Source organism: Octodon degus, unplaced genomic scaffold, assembly GCF_000260255.1.
Source record: "Octodon degus isolate 3935 unplaced genomic scaffold, OctDeg1.0 scaffold00123, whole genome shotgun sequence".
NCBI classification, from domain to species: Eukaryota; Metazoa; Chordata; class Mammalia; order Rodentia; family Octodontidae; genus Octodon; species Octodon degus.
In genome coordinates, this window is record NW_004524699.1 from 5330066 (window position 1) to 5346972 (window position 16907).

The window sequence follows — 16907 nt, forward strand, 5'->3', positions numbered from 1 at the left end:
CTTGCACAGAGCTGTCTGGAGCAAAGCGTACAAGACAAGTGAGTTCTGAACACATGGTGGTGCAACATCGGGGCGCAACTACCAAACTGACAGCGACAACAGGCCAAAGGGCCAGGGACCTGCGGACAAATATGGGCAAAGGAGGCCTGTGCGAGTGTCCTACCTCCGAGGTGACAACTCATCATCTCTTTTCCCCTGGACCAGGAAATGCCCTTCTGAGGTTTAACTCCCAGTGCAGCTGGGGAAACACATCCCTCTCCCTCCCACTCAAGAAATAATGCCGCTTGCAGCCCAAGCACCAGCGTGCCTGGAGTCTGTAACCAGCACAAAATGCTCTGACAGCCTCTCCAACTTCTATCATTTTCTTTTTCTTTTTTTTTTTTTTTTTTTTTTTTTTTTTTTTTTTTTTTTTGCAGAACCTGGGATTGAATTCAGGCCCTTGTGCTTGCCAGGGAAGTGCTTATTCTACTGAGCCATCTCCCCCGCTCTATCATTTTCTTTGAAAAGTTTCATTTAAACCAGGTGGGCTGGGGAGATGGCTCAGTAGAATAAGTGCTTGCCTGGCAAGCATAAGGGTCTGAGTTCAATCCCAGGTTCTGCAAAAAAACAAAACAATAAACCAGGTATAGGGCCAGAGAAATAACTCAGAGGCAAGCCCAAGAACCTGAGTGCAATCCCCAGCCCCACACGCCCTGTGGTCTCAGCCCCAGGTCCCCAGGCACACCAGCTTGGCCTCGGACGCGGGCACCCACTGTACAGCCCCAGAACTGGGCATGGTGGTGCATGCCTGTAATCTCAGCACTGGGAAGGTTGAGCCAGGAGGATCTCTGCAAGTTTGAGACCAGCCTGGGGGCTACCAAAGTCAACACAAGGCCAGCCCAAACTTCATACTGAGAACCTGTCTCAAAAATAAATGAATAAACTTTTAAAATTAAATTAAAAAATAAATTAGGTAAAACTAAAACTCCTGGTTAATTTGTCTTGTCATTCTCCTTTACTTACAAGAAATGTTTTCTTTTATATTACGAGTATACTTCTTAAAATAGCTAGTTATGTTTCTTGAAAAATACCCATAAAAATGTACATACAAAAAATGTACATACACGCAATTTGGCATTTCACAATTCATACACAACCCAATTAATTCCTCATAGGAGTACATAGACTGTAATCTTTCCAAACAACCTCTTTGCTACTAATCTGACTGATGTAACTTTCACACGTGCACATCTCAGCAGCGCTCTCCTGCCTCCTCACGTGCGAGCACAGAGACCCGGCGCAGCGTGAGGGGACGAACTAACAGCACTGATGTGCTGGGCTCCTACTACCGCTCCATCCAAGTTTCCTTGGCGAACCCTGCTGCTGGTGAGCCCTGTTTTCAACCGATAGCAAACAATATCATAGGATTGTTTTCACATAAGCTCATATTAAGACACTTGGTACAAGTAAGATAGATCAATAATACATTCAAGGACATAGATGCACTAAGCTCAAAATACAAAATTAACTTTTTAAAAAGAGCTTCAAATATTTAAGCATTAATTTTAGAAGCATCATAAACATATTAAAATAATTCTATATTTAGAAATGTACTCCCAAGAAAAATAGGAAAAACTACATGCAATTTTTTATCTGTAACTTTTTGACCTACTAGGGAAAAAATAAGATTTAAAGCCTAAAGATGAGTCAAAATAATCCCTATGTAAAATGTGAATGTCACTCAAAAAATTCAAACTACTATTTAAAAAAAAAAAACCCATGAACTATTTAATGTGCTTTAATATACATAAAGGTACTTATGCAGGGCTGGGGATATAGCTCAGCTTGGACAAGCACCTGCCTGGCAAGTGCAAGGTCCTGACTCGATTCCAGGTACCAAAACAAACAAACAAATAAACACCACTTAAAATAAAAGCACCTCTATACAGAGACTTCTCTGCAACAATCACATCCATTCTCATGCCTTAAATACCTAAATACCTATACTGCTGGGTGTGAGCATGCCTGCAACCCCAGCAAAACTGGCTAAGGCAGAAGGATCTCCGAGTTGGAGGCCAGCCTGGGCTACAAAGGGAATTCAAGGCCAGCCTGAACTGCATAGTGAAATCTTGTCTCAAAAACAAACACAACAAAACAAAACACCTATACCCTGAGGACGCCTCCTCTTCTGCCTGGCCTGCTTCCTGGAACTCAAGCTCAGGGGCCCAGCTGCCTGACACATTCCCCTCAGTGCCCACCAGCCACCTCCAGGGTAACATGCCCACAAGGACAGTCCTGCTGCTAACTTTCTGCAGCCTTCCCCACACTGCACTCCTCAATTTCGAGGAAAATAAGTGGGTGGGCTTGGTGGTGCACACCTCAATCCAGTGCTGAGGCAGGAAGATCACAGCAAGTTGGAGGCCTGTCTGGGCTACACAGTGAGAAGCTGTCTCAAAAAACAAACCCTAGGGGCCGGGGAGATGGCTCAGTGGAATAAGCACTTCCCTGGCAAGCACAAGGGCCTGAGTTCAATCCCTGGTTCCAGGAAAAAAAAAACAAAAAAAAAAAAACTTATTAGCACTTGCTGCCAATGATAAGTCAGCTACCGTTTCACTAAAAAGCAACTTCATTCCTCCAGTTCCTCAGTCTCAAACTCTGGGAACCTACATCTAACCAAGGGCAAACCCAGGGGGCTGTGTCTTCCAATATTTACAGAACCTGACCCTCTATCCACTGCCACCACCTGGTCCAAGCAGAATTTTTTTTTTTTTTTTTTTTTTTAGTACAGGGTCTATAGGTTCTCACTACGTAGGTGGGACTCCTAGTGATTCTCCTGTTTTTCACCTCCCAAGCACTGGAATTACAGGTGCACACGCCCATGCCTGGTCTCAGCAGGCCTTGGGGGCGGGGCCCACACAGCACACAGGGGACTGAACCCCAGCCAATGAGATCTGCCTAAGCAGGTGCTTTTGTCTGTTGAGCTATCTGGCCAGCCCCCCAGTCCCAGAAATTCTACTGAAACACTCATCCCATGACTGCCCTTCAAAATTCACCAAAGGCTTCCCAATCAAAATGCACACAGTCAAAATCCTTGAAATGACCAAATCCCCCTTTCTTGCCAGGCATCTTCCCCGTTCCCATTTTTCCCCTCCAGCCCTCTTTTCCTCTCTCTGCCCCTGCTATGCTCACCCCTGTGCTGTTCCTTCAATCTGCAGGCTCTGCCTCAGGACCTTTGCACTTGATCTCCCCAACAGAAATGCGGTGCCCCACACTTCTATGAAAGATAAGGTCTTTATTCAAACGCTCCCATCCCAGCCGGCCTCTCTAGCCACGCTAACTAAAATCCCATCTCTATTCTATTACACTGAAGTCTTCCAGTGCATTCTGTGCTTCAAATGGACCTTTTATATAACTATACATGCGAATACTTTCTGAATGGCCCTGTGCGTAATTCTATATCATGTGCTAAGCATTTACAAAACAATGACTCACAGGCTTATGCAGGTCTCTCAAGTAATACATTCATGATGAAATATCAAAATATCACACCTGGGGGCTGACCAGATAGCTCAGTAGACTAAAGTGCCTGCTTCTTAGGCAGAGCACAGGGAGCAGGGTTCAATCCCCAGCACCACAAGCTGCGCCAGTCCTACCCCCTGGGCACGCTGAGACAACGACTGAGACGGCATGGTGGCACACCCCTATAATCTCAGCACTTGGGAGGCTGCAAACAGGAGAACTGCTATGAGTCTGATCTGTGTAGTGAGGTCCTATACATCCTATACTAAATATATATATATATATATATATATATATATATATATCTCACATCTGTAAATACTAAAATCATCAACATGGCAGGGGCAGATAAAAGTTCTCCAAAATTCTAATTTTCATTGTAAAGGTAATACTTTGCCAGTATATGTTGCCAATGATAAATTCTAACAGATTGTACCAAAACTCCCCAAAAAGTCTGTATCAATCTTTACTATCTAAGGTTGCATAGTCATCACTACCCAAATATAAATAATTCCCTTTTCAAATACTGAATTTGGGGAGACTGCAGACTATTACATTTGCTTGCTTAATACTAATGCTAAACCAGAGCTAACGTTTCATAGTAAAACCCAGGTACCTAGATTCAATTAGCCTAACTGAATACTTTCTGTAAGAAAGCAAAACTAGCTGGGCATGATAGTGCATGCCTGTAATCCCAGCTAGTGGGGAGCCAGGAACAGGAGGATGCCAAATTTGAGATCAGCCTGGGCAACTTAGTGAAACATTTTCAGTCTGCGGCCCATGCTGGCCTTGAACTTGAAGGTATCCTCCTGCCTCAGCCTGCTTAGTGGACTGTGATTACAAGCATGCACCACCAGGCCTGGCTAGTGAGATCTTTTAAAATAAAAACTAGGGGCTGGGGAGATGGCTCAGTGGAATAAGCGCTTCTCTGGCAAGCACAAGGGCCTGAGTTCAATGCCTGGTTCCGCCAAAAATAAAAAATAAAATAAAATAAAATAAAAACTAAAAAGGATTGGGGATACAGCAACTGCTTGCGTAACACATGTAAAGCTATAAGTATTATCCCCAGTACCAGAAAAAAAGAAAGAAAGAAAGCAAAACCTCTGCCTGGCATGGTGGCATTCTATACAGAGAGAGGGGAAGAAGAGAGTGCCTTTCACTGGGGGAAGGTAACTCCTTCAGAAAGGTAAAATAACTAGAAGCTGCATATCCTCCATTCAGGAAGAATGCTGTTTCCCCAGTTTCAGAGTGCAGACTTCCAAGGACTACTAACTGTCACAGGAAAGGTCAAGGATAGTAGCACCAACCAGGAGTCATGCACAAACCACTCTTGAGAATATGATGAGTTTTGTGCAAAGTAGGAAAACACCCACACAGGCAGACACTTAGGGCAGATGACAGAAGTATGGATGGACCCTAAGAAGCCAGTGAAGTCCAAACTCCTAAGGAAAGTGAGGCTCTGGAACAGCAAAGTGGCTTGTCCTCGGTCAACAGGGAGTTACAAGCAGAATCAGGCAAAAAATACGGAATTCAAACAAGTTTTTTTTCTTTCTTTCTTTCTTTCTTTTTTTTTTTTTTTTTTTTTTTTTTTTTTTTTTTTGGCGGAACCAGGGATCGAACCCAGACCCTTGCACTTGCCGGGCAAGCACTTACTCTACTCAGCCATCTCCCCAGCCCCTCAAACACGTTCTGAATAAAGTCATCATGGAGTACAGAACAAGATCCACCAGACACAACTATAGCAACAAAAAAAGCTACGCATAACTGGCAGCAGTACTCTTGTGTCAGACAGTTCTGGTCGCTTAACCTGAACGCATAAGGACAAACTGGACCAGAAATGTAGAAAAAGTACTCACCATGTTCCACAAAAACATTGCAGTGTGGACCCCCATGCCTCGATGGTTCCTTTTTCCCTGCTCCTTTGATAAAATGTAGGGCAGGTAAACTTGGCCTTCTTTGGTCCCCAAGAACTTTTCCAGGCTGCTGCCCCATAAAGCAATGATGGGCACCCCTTGCCAGAAGAGGGTTCAAGATCTTCCAGAACAGTCAGTGGGCTTAGAAGGAAGGCAGTATGTAGTGGGGTTTCACATTCGGCAACTGAGGCCAATCACAGAAACACGTCTTCCACAAGGCAGGGGAGTGGAGTTCGGGCTAACACACGTAAACAGGTGTTCCAACGACTGCCAGTTTATTAATTTTAATTGCGATGCAACCCAAAAGTGTCGCTTCTTGACTCAAAAGTAGGCTGTACGGACTGAGTAGTTTTCCTTTTCGAGAAGAAAAACCGAAACAGAAATATTCACAGGGGTTGCTAAAAGGAACTCAAAACACTTCAATTTCATTTCGGTTTCCAGGCGTAAGGGAAGCGCTGACCATCTCGGATGCGTCCCCAGAACCCCTCGTGTGGAAGCCGCTGCTCCCTGTCCTGGCTTCTCCACTCTCCGCTGCTCTCCGGAGAAGACACGGTCACTCACGCAGACTTCACCGAAAGCCTGCCTGCAGTCAGACTGGGCAGAAATGCGGTGCCAGCAACTTTCAAGCCCTCTTTTTAAAAGGCCTGTGAAACCAATCCAGACTTTTCCTTTCCATTAAAGTTTGTGGCTTCGCTGAGTCCAAGGGGGCCGCAGGTGACATTGGAACAGGTCAGGGCATTACAGACTCGCGGGGGTAACCGGGGGGTCAGGGGAGGCCGCTGGACAGCAGGAAGGGGATTTGAATGGGAAGCTCCGTGGCCAGAGCTGAGGCCGGGATCTGGAGCAAAGGGCGGCTCGGGGGCAGGAGGTGGCTCCCGGGGCAGGGCATGGGGGGGCTTACTCCGGGGTCGACGCTCCTCCAGCCTCACGAAACGGGGTGTCCCAGGTCGGGGAAAACTGAAACTACCCCCGGTGTCCCGATCCGGGACAGCGGTGTAAGGGCCGCAGCTCTCGCGGCCCCGAAGTCAGGAGGTCGGCACAGAGGGGGAGGAGGCCCGGTCGCTCCACTGCCCGCAGCAAGCACTGGGGTCTCGGTCCGAGACACCCCCTCCCCCGGCTCCGGACGCCGCCGCCACCGAGCAGTTACATCCCCCGAGCTCCGCCGAGGGAGCCTGCTGTTCGCGGTCTGCAGGGGCCGTGGACCACCGAGAGGCTCGGCCGTCGCAAGACGTGAACCCAGCTCCGGCTCCGGCGCCGCTCAGGGACAGACACCGACCCCCACGGCCGCCATGATGGATTACGAGCCTCTCCACAACGAGGCCAGGCCCCGCCCCCTGCCCCGCCCCCGCGACGTCCGGAGCCCGCCTCTTGGGGGCCCAGGGCACCCCCGGAGCCTGTTTCACGGGATGCCGCCGCACCTGCGGACTTCGAAGTCACCTCCAGAACAGCTCGACCCCCCACGACCTTTTTTGTGCGGCTTTTCAGAGCGCAAGGTGAGCTGTAAGGAAGCGCCCGCCTCCCCTGCACCACTATTGGTCGCTGGGAATCCGGATCAGGCCGCTGTTCCCCCTCCCATAGGACGAGGCGAGCAGCAGGGCAAGAGCTGCCAGCCAACCGTATTCGGCTCCGCCGCGAGGCGTACCGGGAGCTGTGGTCCGCGGCGCGCCGGGTCCCGGCTCCGGAGCGCCAGCCCCGCCCTCCTGGGAGCCGGGGGATTCTCGCCGCAGCCGGCCAGTGCCTTCTCTGGGCGAGCAGTGAGACTGGCGGAGAGCCAGAGCGAAGGGAAACTGTGGATTGGATTTTCCAAGACCTGGAGTTGGATTACTTCCTTGACCTTATTGGAGAAAATTTGGCCTGCTCCCAGAAACCGGCTTAAGTACTGGACCTATGAGGACACAGAAAGCAGGTATTCGATTGTTGCTAACGAAGTCACTGGCTTGTTCCGGGAATATGGGGGGGGGGGGGAGCTCACTCATTGAAGAAACAGCATGCCAGGTGCAATCCTAGACGTTTGTGGTGGCATGAACTTTTAGCCTGCACAAACGAACACAAATACCTTGATGTTAGCCGAGAAAATGCCCAGTTTGGGATTTTGCGGGCCTACAGCTAGCACCTTCTGCAACTCAGCTTCTGCCAGCTTAAAAGCACCAGGTGCCCTCTTTCTCACTCTCCCTACACCCCATCATGGAGCATCTGGCCTGGATTTCCCCACTCCTTCGGACCCACACACTATAGCCCAAAAAGTCTGGAGTCCCGGAAGCATAGTGGCATTCCTGTCCCTCAGGTGGGGAAAGAGGTGACTTTCATGGGTCACCCGGCTAGTGATAGTCACTACCGCCCAGCCTGACCTTGCTCCAAAATTCTCGGATTTTCTACCGCACCATCAGGTTATCAAATACTGTAACTCTTGAGGCAATGTTACAGAATTTATTTTTCACAAGTTGCGACTGGTATCAGAGGGCAATGCCTCTGATGAATGTTAAACAGCTCAGCTACATATTTTGGTAATGTTCTTGATCTAGAAATGACATTTTCCATAATGGCACGAGCAGGGAAAGTCACCTGGAGATACTACTGAATGTGACACATTATGAAAACTTGTGCACACACTTAGAACTATAATTTCAAAATGCGATGCCCTTTGTCCCCCTTTGATTGTGACCCCATTACCTTATCCTGATTACTAATTTTTTTGAAGATTGGCTTTTATTCCTATAATTTCCTCACATCTGACTTCTTTCCCTTTCCAGTCCTAGAGGTTGAACCCAGAACCTCAGGATGCCGGGCAGGCACTGTATGCTGAGCTACATCCCTACTGAGACGTCTGCGTGCTCTCCTCTCTGCTTTAGCATAAAATTGGACAATCCAATCAGAGCTCATTCTAACACGCACTTCTTGTGCTGGGATACAACCATGGGGCAAAGATGCTTCCTCCTCAAGGAGCAGCTGTGGAGAAAGGGACAAGTTGTACACAGGTAACCTTCCAAAGACCCATCCGTTGGAAATGGACTTCTGGACCCATAAGCTTTCCCCTCAGCCCAACAGCCCTCCAAAGGACTGCTTTATGCCCGAGAGCTTCAGTCGGCTCCTGACGCACTGGTGTGCACAGGCTCGCGCCAGCCGCCTCACTGTTTGCTGGACCTACAAGAAGGCTCATGGCTGCTCACTTTCTTAGGCCATCATGAGGATCAAACTAGGCTTGTTCTTAACCGAAAGGCTGAGAAGCCTTGATGAGGCTCAAACTAGCCTGGTTTTCCATGAAGAATGAGACATGCAGTCCATGCAGAGGTCAACTGTATCAGACCTAAAGGCCCATCTCTAATCTCCAGTTTTCGCTTCTGTTGTTCCCTAGGCCTAGGTGACTCCCAAGCCCAGACTATTTTTTCCAAAGAGATGCAGCAAACGTTTTAAATCCCTGTACAACACTGGAGAATACTTTGAAGACTTAAAAATGGAATCTGAAGCATAGAAATGCTGATAGCATGTTACCCAAATCTTTAAAACTCATATACTTTTATTAAGTGATTTGGTTTGGTCTACTTGTGTTCTCATTTTAAAAATCAAAGGTCAGGGGCTGGTGAGATGGCTCAGTGGTCTAAAGTACCTACTTAGAACGAGCTCAGCAAAGCACAGAGACCGCGGTTCAATCCCCCAGCACCACATGCCAGCCAGCCCCGCCCCCGGTGGGCTGAGCTGGCCACACACACACACACACACACACACACACACACACAAATAAATAAAATTTAAAAAAATCTGAAATTAAAAAAAAAAAATCAAAGGTCAGTACAAACACCTACTGCAATTACTGAACAAGGGCGCCCTCTAGTGGACCTGCAGTCACAAAAGATGCTTTCAGATCTCATTCCCATCACTGATCACCACTCTGCAGACACTGAACAAAGGGTGTACGCTGGCAGCATGGGAGAAGCCAAGCGAGGACGACACCGCCGGCTCAGGCTCCTGCTCTCTCATTTCCTTCTGCCAGCAGATATACAACCTGGAAACCTTTTCAAGAATGACAGGGGAGCCAACCTCCAGTTGTAGAAGAATGTACTGTTACCAGCAAATTCCTCAACAAGTGCTTTGATAAAACCAAAGTGAAGAAAGAAGTTGTCTATTGGTTTATGTTACATAAAGAAACATGCCATTTAAAGACAGCCAAATTAGGGCCAGGGAGATAGCTGAGCAGCATAAGCACCTGCGAGGCAAATGCAAAGTCTTGAGTTCGATCCCTGGTACTTCAAAAACAAATAAAGACAGCCAAATTGTATTTAAAAACCATCAAATGCAGTGTTCAGGAGTTGCATCCCTTTCATCCCAGCATCCAGGAGGCTGACGCAGGAGGATCTCTGTGAATTCAAGGCCAGCCTGAACTGCAGTGAGGCCCTGTGACCCAAGAATGGTAGCTCCCCAGCCAAAAGGGAATTGTGTCTGAGCCCTCCTTCATGTATCCAGCATGACAAGGACAGAAACCATTACACTGGAAATACCAAAAAAGGTCACCAGAGATGTAAAATGAAACAAGCTTGCATATATAGTACCTTTAAAAGAAAATCTTAGGGCCAGGCAGATGGCTCAGTAGAATAAGCGCTTCCCTGGCAAGTACAAGGCCTGAGTTCAATCCCAGGTTCCGCAAAAAAAAAAAAAAAACCACCCTAAGTCAGGGCACCATTTCTAATAGTCATCAGAAATTCAACCACAAGAATACTACGCTTCAGTGAAAACTTCAGCATCTTGCTTTCGTCTTTAACCCTGTGTCACTCTTTTATTATAAAACAGCTGTTTCCCATTTTTCCTACTTTGTTCTCTTCCCCCTTATCAGAGCACCCTAAGGACAATGGGCCCAGGACATTTGTGTTCTCTGTTCACAGGAACTCAGCTTCGTAAACACCCTCGAAGGCAGGGCAGGTTCTGGCAGCCTGCTGTGGGTCCCCTGCATCTGTCGCTCGAAGGATCGAATGAGATTTCAACCAGGCAAGGGCTGCTGGGTTAACTTCATTCCTCCATCTGGCTTCAGGATTAGCTTTACCAGGCGCACTCTCCCTTGTGCACTTGTGCCTTAAGAGGAGGAGGAGTGGAGACCGCTTGGGGGTCAGGGACACCACGGTTTGCACCAAGACAACTTCATGAGTGAGGGAAGACAAAGGCTGCTCTATGCTATTCCAGGAGGACACTGTGCATCTCAAAGACCTAACATTACCTTCTTCTGCTAGGACTCATGAGGCACCGCTCACCCACCAAGCCCCTCGTCCCAAATGAGAAAGCAGGCCTGGACTGGGGGTGGGGACAGCAACTGTGCTCCGAGCAGAGTCAGGAGTCTGCGGGATGCTGTCTGGGCCGCACGTGGGGACCAGAACAGACCCTGCACTTCCCAGGACCGCTGCAGCCAAGCGCACAATCCCATCCCGGAAGCTGCTCCTCATCCTTCCTGCTCTAGAAGCCTCTGGCGAGTTTCCAGCACAATCTCCTCCATTACTTCTGGCTTTAAGATATCTTTGATCTGAAAAAGATGAAAGACAAGGTACGTGCTCATCAAGAAGCCAGCCAGCAGCAGAGCAGCAGACCCCTAAACGCAGGTACCAAGCGTGGTCAGCACGCACCTTCTGTGCTGTACTTGTGCGAGTAGGGACGGCAGGGCATGACCTGCTGGAATCAGCCTAAGGAATCAGAGGACTCCCTGCGATGGAGCCCACAAGAGTAAGGGCATTGCTCTGACACTTGTGAAGAACATGGCTGGAATGTGGGATGGGGACAATGGAGTCAAGAGGGCTATTGTCACAAAGGAGCCCTCCGAGACCCCAGCGCCACTCCTAACCCTCAGCCTGACACCAGACAGAATACTGCAAGTTTAACCAGGCGCAGTGGTGCACACCTGTAAGTTCCAGCACTGAGGAAGCTGAAACAGAGGGTCACCATGAGTCCGAGCTGCACAGTGAGACCCTGTACCAAATACATAAAAAATTTAAAAAAAGAATACCACAAGTTCTTGAGGACAGACCTGCCAGACACTCACTAAGGCACCTGGTAAAAGTGTTTAGGACACGTGATTGTGACTCTGAAGAAACCCAGGGTCAGTGACAGCAGGGAGGTGGGGGTGGGGGTGGGGGCAGCACCTGGTGCGGAAGGGACGCCTCGTAGCAATACAGAATGCTGGTGTCATACAGCATCATCCTCTGGGTCACCAGTGAGACCACACAGTTCCGGAGCCGGGATATCACCTCTCGATCAGTCAGCGACACAGGCTGTGGGGACATGGAAGGGGACAGCACCAAAGTGAGGAGCATCCCAGTGCTTCACAGGAAAGACCAGTCAGACACGGACAGCACCACTCAGGCCAGCAGCCAACTGGGGGACGAGACAGTGCGTGACTTCCTTAGGGCTATTTGGCTGCTGACCCACATCTATGCCACTTTTGCCAACAAATAACCAACCCCAAATTTGTCTCTCCCCAGAAGTGAAGGCAGTTCTGCTACCATACCTCTGTGTGCTGGAAAGCCAAATTCACCTGGGCTATGGCAATGACACGCACTGCACAATGGCGTGCACACACACACGTACACACACACACCCACAGATAGTGCTGGTCTCCTGCAATTAAACTACCTAGTGGTGCTTTGTTTAATTTGTAAGTATTCTCTATGCAATGACCAAATCACCAAACACTGACACCTCAGAACACGTCCTCTCATTAAATAGCACAACACTGTAGTCTAAAAAGCAGCAACTTCCAAGCAGGGGAAGGTGGTATACATCTGTCACCACAGCTATTCAGGGGCTGAAGAAGAGGTCATGAGTTCCAGGCCGATGGAGCAACTAATTCGGATCTCCTCTCACAATGAAACTGCCTGAGACCCAGCTCGGTTCAAGGCCCTGGGTTCGATCCCCAGCACCAACAGGAAAAAGGGAAGCAAGCAGCGAGTGCCGCCCACCCCAGGCTCTGTGGCCTGCCTCCTCACCTCCAGGTCTGGGATGAAGCCCCCTGCGTCCTCGTCTTTGTGCTCCGGGGTTGGGTAGATCCAGACAAAGCCATTGTTGCCCAGGATCACGGAGGCGCCGCACGGCAGGTCATGGAAGTGAGTCTTCTGCCGCTTCACCAGGGAGGGGGAGACCTGCACCAGCACGCCCTGGCCTAGCTAGAGACAGCGCGGGGCCGTCACCGTGCGCCCATCCCCACGGGGACAGGAGCTTCCAGACCGCACACTCACTACAGCCAGGCCGGCGCACACCACAGCTCTGGACGTTTGTGCAGGAAACACACTCCAGAGGTGACTGTCCTGCTCACCTGTCGCTTCCCTTTGTAGGCATCACCGCAGGCTAACTCAGGACCACAGCAGTCAGGGAAGCTCCAGACATGAGAATGTGTACCAAGCCTTCCCACTAGCTGGGGACCACAGTCCTGCCCCGTGACCCGAGCTCCTCCCTCACCCCAAACATTCATGTTGGCAAGAGCAGGGTGAGAACCAGGCCCACATCCTGCCACGGAGGGTCTGTGGGCCCCGGCCTGAGAACTGGCACTCAGTGCCTACTCCCGTATGCCAAGGGGGGTAGCTGCTGCCCCTCCAGCAAGGGCAGGGGTGTCCCCAGACAGCCCGGGGCCAGAAGCCGAGTTCTCTCAGGCTGGCCTCCACCGTGTAACCGCACACAGCGGTGGAGCTGCACTTCGAGGCCTAGGCAACAGCCCTGTCTTGGTGGTGACGCAGCTCATTTTACTGAGCTGACGGGACGAAGGCTGAGGCTCGCGGCCCTGTCTCAGCCTCCCCCACCCCGGCCCCAGCTTGTCCCACGGGGAGCAGTACAGCAGTGCTCACAGCCCTGGGCAGAGGGGCACTTCGGCCAGCCAGGAAAGGCTGAGACGCTCTGAGAATGCCAGCAGGTGAGGGGATGCCAGCCATCAACGCTTGGGAGCCACAGTTCTTCTGGTCGGCATGTCGGGGCTATGGGGATGCAGAAATGGACCGGAAGCCTCAGCGGGCAAACGGCAGGCATAAGCACGCGACTTACTTTTCCATACTTCAGGCTCCTCGTGTGCAGGGAGACGGCTCCGTCAGAGAACACTGCTTGGACCTCTGCCTGGCCAAGGCGGTGAAGGAGTGCACAACAGGCTCACTGCCCACATGCACAGCGACGACGCAGCCTCCCACACCTGCCCGGCCCCAGCCCGGCCCCCTGCTCGCTCAGGCGGCCTAAGAGAACATCACTGTGATGTCCTTTCCCCTGGGCAATATGGGCTCCTTGACATGAATACAACCTTTCTGCTCCCTGGGATAAAACTTAACGTAAGAGAAAATTCAAGGGGCTGGAGAGATGGCTCAGTGGTCTAAAGCACCTACTTGAAACAAGCTTGGCAAAGCACAGGGACCGCGGTTCGATCCCCAGCACCACATGCCAGCCAGACCCGCCCCCTGGTGGGCTGAACTGGCCACACACACACACACACACACACACACACACTAAATAAATGTAATAAATAAAAAAAATAAATATTAAAAAAAAAAAGTGTTCTTCAAAAAAAAAAAAAAAAGAGAAAATTCAAGCCTGAACTACCACGAGGGCTCCCAGGAGTTAGATGACCCAGAGAAAAGTCCCCAGCAGAGCCCTGGAGCCAGGATGTCGCGGGTCCCTGCGAGGATGACCAGCCCCTGTGGCAGACCCAAGTGAGCCTGAGACCCCTTCACAGCCCTGGGGAAAGCACCCGGCTAGGACGTGGCACACAGGATACGCTGATGAGGTCTCCTTCCTGCAGGAAGCCCCGCATGGCAAGCTCGTCCTCTGCAGATCGTCTCCTCTGAGAAAAAGAAACGATGGTGCTCAGGCCCAGTCCCCACAGACCTCTCCCTCCACGTCCTTCTCTTTTACCTCTTCAGATCTGTGAAGCCAACCATGACACTCAGCCCCTCAGTGCTACGCTAAGAGGTGACCCGGGGCACTGGAGGGAACAAGGCCGGCACTGCTCTCCATCCGGGAGACCTCTCCCTCTTGGTCCCTCCCTGCCGAGGAACATCCAAGCACCCCACCTGATGGCACACGCCCACCCTGCAGGCTGTGTCTGCGCAGGTACCACCATGTCACCAGGGAATGGCGCAGTTGAGGACACCCCTCCCCCCACCCCCGCGCGCGACTCCGAGCCCATTTCCTCAGCCATCAACCCCGACCCAGCATGAGCTTTCCTCTCTGGAATCAATCCTCTGCCATGTGCCCGTGTACTCCTTCTGCCAGGCACCAGGGCAATCCTGTGCCCATCCCCCAGCTCCTCCAAGCAGCCTCCTCCCTGGCTTCTCCACAGGCGTGGCGCAGCCAGCCCCTCTGTAAGCAGACGCTGGGCTGCACCGTGCTCCGTCCAGAGGGCGGCAGCTGAGGCGCTGCCACAATCACTCAACTCACAAAAAATGACTCCACCGGCAACTTTTCTTTTTTTTTGGCAGAACCGGGGGTTGAACTCAGATCCTTGCATTTGCCAGTCAAGCGCTTATCCTACTGAGCCATCTCCCCGGCCCCTCTACCAGCAACTTTTCAAGGACACCCACTGTGCGAGGCTGACACAGCCGGACGAGAAGGCGCAGCAGCAGCAGCAGCTCAGCACACCTCTCCCCGCCTCTGCTGCTTCTGATCTCACCACACAGGCTGCTGCCTGCTCTGAGACCTGGGCCAGAGGCACATGCAGGCAGCGACCCAGGCACAAGCTCAGCACCGCGCACGGTTCTCTGGTGCAGCAAGGGCGCCACCGTGTCACTAGGGAACGGCACAGTTGAGGACCCAGCAGGACCCTTACCAGCTCTCCGCCTGGAAGGTTCATGGACGAGAGGAGCAAGACCGAATCCAGCCTGGAGTTGGTATCCACCTTCCACCTCTTCTGCTGAACCTGCAAACAAAAAGGTGCACAACTAGACACATGCTTCAAGAGGAAGCGCTCATGTCGTAGGAGACCGACAGCTGCAGTGGTGGCGCACCTGTAATCCCAGCACTGCAGGGCTGAGGCAGGTCAGCCTGTTAGAGGAGTGTAGTGCAGTGAGTTCAAGGCCAACCCAGGCAAAATAGTGAGACCTTGGCTCAACAAAAAGTGGGGCACAAGGTCAGTGTCAGACCTCAGCCCCAGGCAAGGAATGTGTTTGTAAAACAACTCCGTGCAGACCGCCTGCCCATTCCGTCAGTCACCAGGTGGCCTTTACTTTGCCCACAAGAGCCACCACCACCCTTACCTCCGTGATTCTCCCCACTACAATGTCTCCTACTTCACCATTGTACCTGGAAGATAAAAGGAAAGACCACACCTCAGTGAACAGGCCTTCTCAGAGCACCCTGGGCAATTCTGGTTAAACAGGATGAGGGGCCCGGGTAAGCGCCGAGGGGCCCGGGTAAGCGCCATGCTTGGCAGATCCGTAACTGTGCTGCTTGGACTTGACTTTAAAAAGTGCAGCGCCGCAGCCCAGCCTCCTTTAGCCCTGCACCAGTCACTCGTGCAAGTAGTTCCGTCGGCCAACATCCGCATCCTGCGGGATTCTTGGCAGCAGAAAGCCTGAGGTGCTTGCTTACTGTGGTGGATGACAACAGGGGGGCAGCTTGGAGCACCCAGCTGACTGAGTCAGCGTGGTGCTGGGCGCGGAGGGCCCACCGAGGGCTGCTGCCCACAGCCTGCGAGGAGAACTGCGGGGGAAGGCGGCGCTGTGGGTCCTGCTGGAGAAGCGAGTCCCGCTGGCTTTCGTGATGAGCTCAGCTGTTCTCGTCGGAGGAGCTTGGAACTGCTGTTGCTGAGGACGGCCACCGTACTATGTGGGGCAGCTCTGGTCCTTATTTTGAGCATTGCGTCCTGGCTCCAGTGCACATCCCTCAGCCTGCTGGTACAGATCCTTCATTCCGCTGGCACAGACTTTCTAGCTTCCAGCACGGCTGGGCCTCCTAGCGCGGTTCCTTGGTACACACTTCCATGATGCATTACCAAAGGTCCTAGGCCTCCTGCTGACCTCACAGAGGACATCACCGTGGGCTCTAGGACTTGAGCAGGACGCTGCTGTGGGACGCAGGCCGTCAGTTGGGTTCTTGGGTCTCTGGAGTGTGGACAATCTCCTGTACCCTTCTGCATCTGGATCTTTGCGTGATTATAAAATAACCTTACAAAGATGCGTCCTATACCAAATCCTTTCCCTGTAAACCCTGACTGCAACACTTGTGGGATACAGATTGCACTGCCGGGGAAGGAGAAAGAAGGTGGAGCAAGCGGGCCACCGGGCCACTAGTCAAAGGGACTTGCTGCTCACTCCAGGCTCCTTATTCTAATTCCAAATCTTTTTGGCCCCTGCTCACCCCATGCTGAGCTCATCCCGTTCAAGGACTTCAAAACCCCAACACTGCCCCTCTCCCTGGGCCGAGCTTCCATGGGCTCTCCCCTGAAAACACATGCAGGAAGTAAAAGACATCCAAAACAAAGAAGCAAAACCATCTCTACTCAGAGGACACATGGCCCTGCATACAGGAAATCTCAGCTGTGGGTGAGGGCAC

The 16907-nt window shown here is 51.3% G+C and overlaps 3 protein-coding genes across 3 annotated transcripts in view; 1 reads left to right on the top strand and 2 right to left on the bottom strand.

Annotated features, from left to right (window-relative positions):
- Abl1 (ABL proto-oncogene 1, non-receptor tyrosine kinase) overlaps window positions 1-6709 on the bottom strand; it is a 150724-nt gene extending 144015 nt beyond the window's left edge. The window contains exon 1 of the mRNA XM_004640447.2: window positions 5355-6709. Within this exon, the coding sequence (XP_004640504.1) occupies window positions 5355-5490 (136 nt within the window). The 5' untranslated portion in view covers window positions 5491-6709. The remainder of the gene's footprint in view (window positions 1-5354) is intronic.
- On the top strand, window positions 6192-9577 carry LOC111812416 (transcription initiation factor TFIID subunit 4-like). Its single transcript, XM_023700489.1, has 3 exons — window positions 6192-7317; window positions 8162-8977; window positions 9194-9577. The coding sequence occupies exons 1-2, from the start codon at window positions 6215-6217 to the stop codon at window positions 8172-8174; spliced, it is 1116 nt and encodes a 371-aa protein (XP_023556257.1). The 5' UTR covers window positions 6192-6214; the 3' UTR covers window positions 8175-8977; window positions 9194-9577.
- Window positions 9578-10022: 445 nt separating this feature from the next.
- The window catches only part of Exosc2 (exosome component 2), a 10084-nt gene continuing 3199 nt past the window's right edge, over window positions 10023-16907 (bottom strand). The window contains exons 3-9 of the mRNA XM_004640449.2: window positions 15611-15682; window positions 15184-15273; window positions 14134-14199; window positions 13416-13484; window positions 12371-12547; window positions 11528-11656; window positions 10023-10914 (exon numbers count right to left, since the gene is read on the bottom strand). Of these exons, the coding sequence (XP_004640506.1) occupies window positions 10834-10914; window positions 11528-11656; window positions 12371-12547; window positions 13416-13484; window positions 14134-14199; window positions 15184-15273; window positions 15611-15682 (684 nt within the window). The 3' untranslated portion in view covers window positions 10023-10833. The remainder of the gene's footprint in view (window positions 10915-11527; window positions 11657-12370; window positions 12548-13415; window positions 13485-14133; window positions 14200-15183; window positions 15274-15610; window positions 15683-16907) is intronic.

Excerpts from the sequence above, each read along its gene's own strand:
- LOC111812416 (XM_023700489.1), top strand. The coding sequence starts at position 6,215 with ATGGGAAGCTCCGTGGCCAGAGCTGAGGCCGGGATCTGGAGCAAAGGG.